An 8,358-nucleotide genomic window follows, 5' to 3' on the forward strand; every position below is an offset into this window, starting at 1 on the left:
TCATTTATAGGAAATTCTAAAGCGTTAATGACAAGAAAGCAGATCGGTGCTGCCTGGTGCCAGAGGTCAGGGCAGGAAGCATCTGCAAAGATGGGAGACACCTCTGTAAAAAAGTGATGCGAATGTTCTATATGGTGACTGTAAGAGTGCTCACACAACTGCACACTCACCACCTCATCAAACTGTACTCCTAAAGGATGGGTTTTACTGTGTGCAAATTATAACTCAATAAAGCCGGACAAGGGAGAAAGAGAACTTAGAATAGTGGCTGGTTACTATATAGATATAGCCCAATAGTTTTCACTTTTAGCAACAACCAGTTAAAATAGAAAGGAAAAATATCTCATGGTAGCGATAAAAATATAAAAATCTTTAGAAGTGATTTTGGGGGGTTTATTTGAGAGAAAGAGAGCAAGTGGGGGAGGGACACAGAGAGAGGGAGAGGGAGAGAATGCCAAGCCGGCTCTGCACCGTTAGTGGAGGACCAAGGTGGGGCTCAACCTCGGGAACCATGAGATCATGACCGGAGCTGAAGTCAGATGCTTAACTGACCGAGGCACCCAGGGGTCCCTAGAAGTGAATTTTAAGATGGGGTGCCACAGTTGGTTGAGCATATGACTCTTGATATCTGCTCAGGTCATGATCCCAGGCTCATGAGATCAAGACCCGTGCGGGGCTCCTCAGAGAGCATGGAGGCTGCTTGGGATTCTCTCTCCTTCTCTCTTTCTGACCCTCTCCTAATCATGTTCTTTTAAAATTAAAAAAAACATTTTCAAGAGACTGTAACAAATGATTTAAATAAATTGAGATCCACTTAGTTCTTAGAAGAGACTCACTTTGTAAAGATATCACTTAATCTCAAAGTAGTGTATGAGTTTAAGAAAACCCCACACCAAAATACCAAGTTTCAGAACCTGGCAAAGTTAACCTGAAGTTCATGTGGAAGGATTCATTTTAAAGTGTTTGAAAATGAGTGGTAAGAAGTTTGCTTAGTCAGATAGACATTAAAGTTCACTGTTAGGAAGGCACCTAGCTAGCTCACTTGGTAGAGTGTGTGCCTCTTAATCTTGGGGTTGTGAGTTCAAGCCCCACTTTGGGCATGAAGCCTACTTAAAAAAAGTAAGAAGTGGTGCCTCAGTGGCTCCATCGGTTAAGTGTCCAACTTTGACTTAGGTCATGATCTCACAGTTTATGAGTTAGATCCCTGCATCGGGCTCTGTGCTGATGGCTCAGAACCTGGAGCCTACTTCAGATTCTGTGTCTTCTTCTCTCTCTCTGCCTCTCCCCTGCTCATGCTCTGTCTCTCTCTCTCTCTCAAAAATAAGTAAAAACATTTAAAAAATTTTTTAAATAAGAAAAAAGGAGAAAAAAAGAAATTATCCTTTTGGGTGCCTGATTGGCACAGTCAGTAGAGCATGTGACTCTTGATCTCAGGGTCGTGAATTCAAGCCCCACTCTGGGTGTAGAGATTATAAATAAATAAACTTTAAAAAATTTTATTTTTCTTATTTTTTTTATCTGAGAGAGAGAGAGAGAGAGACAGAGAGACAGAGAGGTAGAGGGAGAGAGAAAGAGAAAGAGGGAAAAAGAATCTTAAGCAGGCTCCATGGTAGGGCTTGATCCCAAAACTCTAAGGATCATTATCTAAGCAGAAATCAAGAATCAGATGCTTAACCAACTGAGCCACCCAGTTGTCTCTATAACCAAATTTAAAAAATCTCCCAATTTATCTATGCATAATATGTGGGAAAAGGATGGATTAGTCAACCAATGCAGTTGATAAACTTCCTTGGCCAGAAAGAAGAGGATGCATAAGGAAATGTGAGTGAAATCACATACAGGACTGTAGGTTAAGCCTCCGAATTCGGCTCAGGTCAGATCTCACGTTCGTAGATTCGAGCCCCACCTCAGGCTCTGTGCTGACAGCTCAGAGCCTGGAGCCTGCTTCCGGTTCTGTGTCTCCTTCTCTCTCTGTTCCTCCCCCTCTCATGCTCTGTCTCTCTCTGTATCAAAAATAAATAAAACATTTTAAAAAAGTGTCAAAGTAAAATGACAGAATGTTTCTTCTATTCATTGAATATTAACAAATTCCCCAGAATGGCTGGTAGGAACCAGGCACTATGCCAGGTACTGGGCATAGAGAAAGACAAAATAGTTACAAACTGAGTTTAGTGTTACAAAGGGGGAAAAAAATCAACATGATACTTCCCTAGAGTATCTCTTCGATTTCAAAGGAAATAAATTTAAGCTGCATTAAAATTTTTTGTAGTATTTATATACTTCATCTTATATTTTAGGTCAATTACAACATTCAATTATATGGTAAAATATACTTAAATTTTTAAAAATATTCATCATAAAAATATTTAAAAAAATTTAGAATCCAGATCAAGAGGCCAGTAGGAACATATATATGTAGACCTTCTTTTGTTATTATAGAGTTTAATGTGGTTGTGAGCTTCCAGGCGGCCAAGTGAAAAGGGAGAAACATTTACATTGCTCTTGGTATGAAAAAGCAACAGATTCTCTCTCTCTCTGACCAAAAAATTGGCCAATTTTTTAAGGAGAAACTAAGCTTCTCCCAGCACTAACCTGCAAAAGAAATTTCTCACATGGGTTATGCTGAGGGTGACGTTAATAACTGTTATTCTCCATGTGAAACACCTAGGGGAAAACTCTCTGCTGCTCTCGAAGTTCTGAGAGGACACAGGCCATCCGTTCTGTCTGTGTCCAGCACAGCGTCGGGCATCCAGGCGGACTGAACTTGAGGCCATGAGGAGCACCAGAACAGGATTTCATTCTGAGGGGCGGCTACAAAGACATCCGTCCCTACTGCTAGGTGGCATGTCTTGTTCACGACGTCAGAAAACAAGCTGAGTTCTGGTCTGCAGAACTGCAAGGACCGTGCACCCACACCCTGAGAAAGGCCACGGGTCACTATGGGTCCTGTTCCTTAGATCTGAAATTTGGCATCATTTCGAAGCTTGCGGTAGTTTCTCCCCAGGCACAGAACTGGTGGGATGGGGGTACACACAGACACACCCATGCACAGAGACTCAGCCTAAGGAAGTGGTTTCCAGGATTATGAAGGCTGACAAATGCCATGACCCGCAGGGTGAGTGCAAACCGGAGACCCAGAAGACCTGATGGTGTAGCTGCAGTCCAAAGGCTGCAGGCAGCATGAGAGCCAGGAAAAGCCACTGTTTCAGTTTGAGTCTGACGGAGGAAAAAGCCAGTGTGCTAGTCCGAAGGCAGTCAGCCAGGAGGCATTCTAGCTCACTCTCCAGAAGGTCAGCCTTTTTGTTCTATTTAGACCTTCAACTGAGTGGATGGGGTCCAGTCACATTTAGGGAGGACCATCTAACTTGCTCAACCTACCAATTTAAACGTCACTTAATTTAATTAGTGTATTTTAAAGTAGACTCCACACTCAACATGGGGCTTGAACTCGGGAGCCTAAAATCAAGAGTTGCATGCTTTACCGACTGAGCCAACCAGGTTACCCATAAATGTGAATCTTAGCCAAAATCCCCTTGCAGAACACTCGGGATAACTGGACATGCTACGGCTCAGCCAACGTGTCACAGAAAATTAACCACCAAACAGCTTTACCACCGATATATAGCAAAACCAACTGTGATTCACCAGGTCTGCCAAATGGCACGACGGCTATAAATGCATTCACCAGAGAGGATATCTATCTTTGAGCAAAACCAAGGAAAGGACAATGCCAAAAGAGGAAAAGGAAAACAGAGACAGTAACAGACTGTGAGCTGTTGAGACCTAATGATAAAGCAAGGAGGAGGAGGATGAAATTTTTAGAATCCTAGGAGTCGGAGGCTGAACTGATTGTGGGGGAAGGTGGGAACAGATGGTGATGCTAAATGGAAAAGGGTAATGTCCCAAATACACAAATTAATAGACACTTGAGAAGCCACTGGGACTCAGGACTTCTTAAAAAAAAAAAAGACCCAGGGGGGTTAAGGTAGAATAAATGGAGACAATTGAAGCCCGTGTTTTCCATGACAATTACCCTTAAGCCTAATGGGCAAGCCTAAGTCATGCTCACAGTGACAGAAGCGTGGGAAAAATTAGACGGGTTTGAGGTGAGGACAACGGTAGGTAGGTTCCACTCCGCTGTAGGTTAATTCACACAGCCAGGTACAGTACCAGACAGTGTGTGCTGTACAGGCCACCTTTCTGCCCCTTCACTTTTCTCTGGACCATGCTCTTGCTCACAGATGCTCCAAGACCTTCCAGTCAAGACAGAACCCAAAATCCTTGCCTGGTCCCTTGATGTCTCTTGGGCCCCCTTCCTACAACGTCCTTCCTCCTACCACCAAATCTCCTGGAGGTCTTCACAGGCTGCCTCCATTTCTTTTCTATCCCACTTGCTTAGCCCTTGTGTTTAGCTTCACAGACAATACCAGTTTTACCAATGGCTTTTTTAAAAGTAAACTTTACACCCAATGCAGGGCTTGAACTTACGATCCTGAAATCAAAAGTCGCAGGCTCTACCAACTGAGCCAGCAAGGCGCCCCTCTTCTTCTTCTTTTTTTTTTTTTTAAAGTTGAGAGAGAGAGAGAGAGAGCTGGGAAAGGGCAGAGAGAGAGAGGGAGAGAGAGAGAATCCCAAGTGGGCTCTGTGCTGCTACCAAACTCAAGAACCACAAGATCATGCGAAAACCAAGTCAGTCCCTTAACGGACTGAACCACCCAGGCACCCCCTACCAATGGCTTCTTAATCGCTGGACCCAGAGGCTCTGGCCCAGCCCTCACCACTTTCTTGTTCTTTTTTTTTAAATGGTGCTACAACAATCAACAGTGATCATTAAATTCCTTCCCTTGGGTTCCAGGGCCCAGCACTATTCTGGTTCTTGGTCTGGTCCACCGTCTCCCCTTCCCAGCTTCTCCCCTTCTTGCTCGTTCAATATATACACATCTTTAGACATGGTAAAGATTCTGGTCTCAGTCCTCAGCATTTGCACCTTTCTATTCTCTCCTGCTCAGAAATCACTCACTTCCAGAGCTTCCTGCTGTCTCCTCCAACGCAGCAAAAATGTCCAACTCTCTCCATTCTGCCCTGAATCTGTCTTGTCATCTTGTCTGGCATTTTCAGCTGCCTTCTGACCATCTCCCCTCAACGACACGCCAGAACCCCAGATTCACAGTTCTAATACCTGATCTTCCTGTCTTCGTTAACATTGTCAACATTATCTGTGTCGGCCAGATTCTAAACTCCAACATCATCTCCACCCCCATGTATAATCAGTCACTGTGACCTACAACATTCTCCCCTGGAAGGTCTCCCGTATTTAACTTTCCTCCCCATTTTAACTTCCAGTACTTAAGTACTTAACTAATCCCCTAAAATACTGTAATTGTTTTCAGCTGATCTTCTTGCCCCTTAACTATCCTTTCCAATCCGGCATGCACTACACTGGGAGAGAACTCTCCAGGTATATCTTCTATTCCTGCACTGTCTGAGGTCCCCGAGCACAGGCATTTACACCGATTTAAGAATATTTATGTAAGGAGACACTGCAAGACAGTAGAGCTTGGAGAGAGACCTCTCCCTCCCAATATGTTCCACAGTGGTAAAGATAAAGACCTTGCCTTTCTTCCTGCCAGTGATTTGTTTACCCTGAGTAAAGATAGACTGTCCCCAGGGAAGTCTGAGCAGGTCACCAGCAGCTCCATATAAGACAGGAGCCTAATTCTGCAGCTCCTCACCGGCAATGCACCCATTGCATGTGCAGGTACCGTGGGGCCCTCACTGTGCTGCCCTGTGGCAAGTGGGGGAATCAACCAGGATGACTTACTTCTTTCTTAGGTAGACCCTGTGCTCTAGTCAATCAGGATACGCTTCCCCAAAACACAGGCATACATAGCCTTGCTCCATGCTCTGCCCATGCCTAGAATGCTATACTTAGATTGCAGAGGAGGGGGAAAAACCAGGAAGCACCAGGACACAGCACACCCATGGCCAACTTTGAGAAATGGTGAGCCGGACCGCTGATTTCTTTATGCATGTTGCCATGGCTCCTTCCAGGCGCACTGGTGAGAAATCAGCCTGGCCATAACCAACTGAACTGAAGACTAGTGCGGCAGCCCCGGGCGACCACAGGCCGGTTGGACATCAGGAAGCTGAAGTGTCCTCTGGGAATGCGTGATCTGAAACACCGTTGGACCAGGAGCTCTGCGTTTGATAGTGGCTAACAAATCCAAACATCTCCCCTCTGAGAAGTTTCAAGGGGTGAGAGGAGGCCGGTCAGGTTCTAGTGTGAATAAGTGGGTTGTAGTTTCAATTCTCACTGAGGCTCTGTTTTCCAATCCTAGCCTACACCACACTTCTGGGTATTCATGCAGTAAACTCCCAACCGAACAGAATATGGACATGCAAGTTTTTCTTGCAGGCCTTGACCTTAATTCAAGTACCCACTCACCAATCTCTTAAGTGTACAGATGCTAGTAGAAGCACTGTGTGCAAACAGCAAAATACAAATATACCCATTAATATGAGCTGGTTAAATTATCATATTTCATCATTAATGACAAGATATATCCCAGTTTCACAGACACAAACATCAATAAAATAGCCCACAGTGGTTTTATGTCATTGATTGTTCTAATATGTGGGGAAACATATGTACTTAAAAAAATTTTTTTATGTTTTATTTATTTTTGAAAGAGAGATCGGAAGTGGGAGAAGGGCAGAGTGAGGGAGACACAGAATCAGAAAGAGGCTCCAGGCTCTGAGCTGTCAGCACAGAGCCGGACATGGGGCTTTAACTCACGAACTGTGAGATCATGACCTGAGCTGAAGTCAGACACTTAACCGACTGAACCACCCAGGAGCGCTTTTAAAAAGCTTAGGTACAGCACATTCATACAGTGGAGTCTTCTGCAGCCGGGACAAGTAAAATAAGAGCTGTGGGAGGGATATTTCCTTCAGGACAGAGAAGGGCAGGAGACCAGAGCAGTGACTCCCGATATCAGGTTATATCCCTCAAGGTGTCACAAATGGAGATGTAGGTGGTGTTACCTGTAAATGGCTGTGAAAAGTGGACTTGATTTTTATTAAACAAGGTGATGGACATATGGAGACATGTTTTAGTATTATTATACATTTTTGTACATCTAAAGTATGTCATAATACACTTTCTTTAAGTGGGCCTAGCCACCTGTTTTACTGCCCCTGTTCTTTGGAAGACCTTGTGTCCAACCATAGCTGAAAAAGTCAATTCCATAAATAAAGGAGTTGAAGGAACTATTTACTCACTGTCTCTTTATTTCCACGTGTAAACTATTAGGAAAGACTTTCACATTCCAGCAACACCTGGTATGTGCCCACATCCAACTGATAAACATTTAGAAACATAAATGATCATGAAAACCTTCGCGATCTCCTTTCTCAATACTACAGACACTGGCGTCACATCAACCACAGGTGTGCGTAGATTTAAGCAAGGTCAAAAAAGGCCATTTTGGCATAGTTTTAAAAAAAACTAAAAAAAGTGTGCAGAGTGGAAGGGGGTATTTCAATAGAACTGCTTCAAATACAAGCCTCCTGGCTATTTATAAAGTGGGTTGAATTTTGAGGGGCACGATTCTCAAAGCCTGGTTTGATACAAAGGGTGCAAGCTTTGGAGCCAGACTAAACTCAGACCCACGCCTGCTAGGTGGCACTGCAAAGTCACATAACTTCGCAGGGCTTACTTTTCCCCTCTGTAAAATAGGGTCTTATAAGTTACAGGTATTATAAAGATCAGAAATATTAAACAGTGTTGTGCCTGGCATACAGTCACTATCCAAAATAGAATGATTACTCTTAGGGCACCGGCTTTTGGTTTGGTTTGGTTTGGTTTGGTACAGGCTTGCGCCTCATCTCTTCTTGCTCTCTCTAGAGCATGCAGAAACTCGCTCTCCATTAGTTTCAGTTCAATATTTATGTGTAGGTTACAAAGTCAAGTAAGCCAAGGCCTTTGGGCTGCTTACAGTCAAACTAACATAACAGTACAGAAACAACTTCCAGAGATTTTTTTGTTCGCTTGTTTTTAATCTGGCAGAGGAACTGGCACCCCTGGGAAGATACGCTTTCTACACACTAGGGAACCGAGAGACCGCACCGCGGCCTCCAAGCACCTCCGGGGTCTCCACAGCCTTCCCGCTCCAGGGCTTGGCGGTAGGCGGGTCCCGGTCGCCGGCTGGAAACTCGCCGCCCCCGGGGAGGGGAGGGTCCCGAGCGCCTAGGCGTGCGCACTTACCAGGGCGAAGTGCACCAGGGCGTCGTAGCAGAGCCAGGCGAGCACGCAGCGGTCCGCCGCCGCCCGCCCGCGGCCCAGGCGCAGGCCCAGCG

The 8,358-nt window shown here is 44.8% G+C and overlaps 1 protein-coding gene across 1 annotated transcript in view; it reads right to left on the reverse strand.

Annotated features, from left to right (window-relative positions):
- The window catches only part of EBPL (EBP like), a gene marked incomplete at its 5' end in the record, with an annotated part of 29,135 nt that extends 20,779 nt beyond the window's left edge, over positions 1 to 8,356 (reverse strand). The window contains one exon of the mRNA XM_029938464.1: positions 8,267 to 8,356. Coding sequence (XP_029794324.1) covers positions 8,267 to 8,356 — 90 coding nt within the window. The remainder of the gene's footprint in view (positions 1 to 8,266) is intronic.
- Between the last annotated feature and the right edge of the window lie 2 nt (positions 8,357 to 8,358).

This window comes from Suricata suricatta, chromosome 4 (assembly GCF_006229205.1).
Source record: "Suricata suricatta isolate VVHF042 chromosome 4, meerkat_22Aug2017_6uvM2_HiC, whole genome shotgun sequence".
Classification (NCBI taxonomy): domain Eukaryota; kingdom Metazoa; phylum Chordata; class Mammalia; order Carnivora; family Herpestidae; genus Suricata; species Suricata suricatta.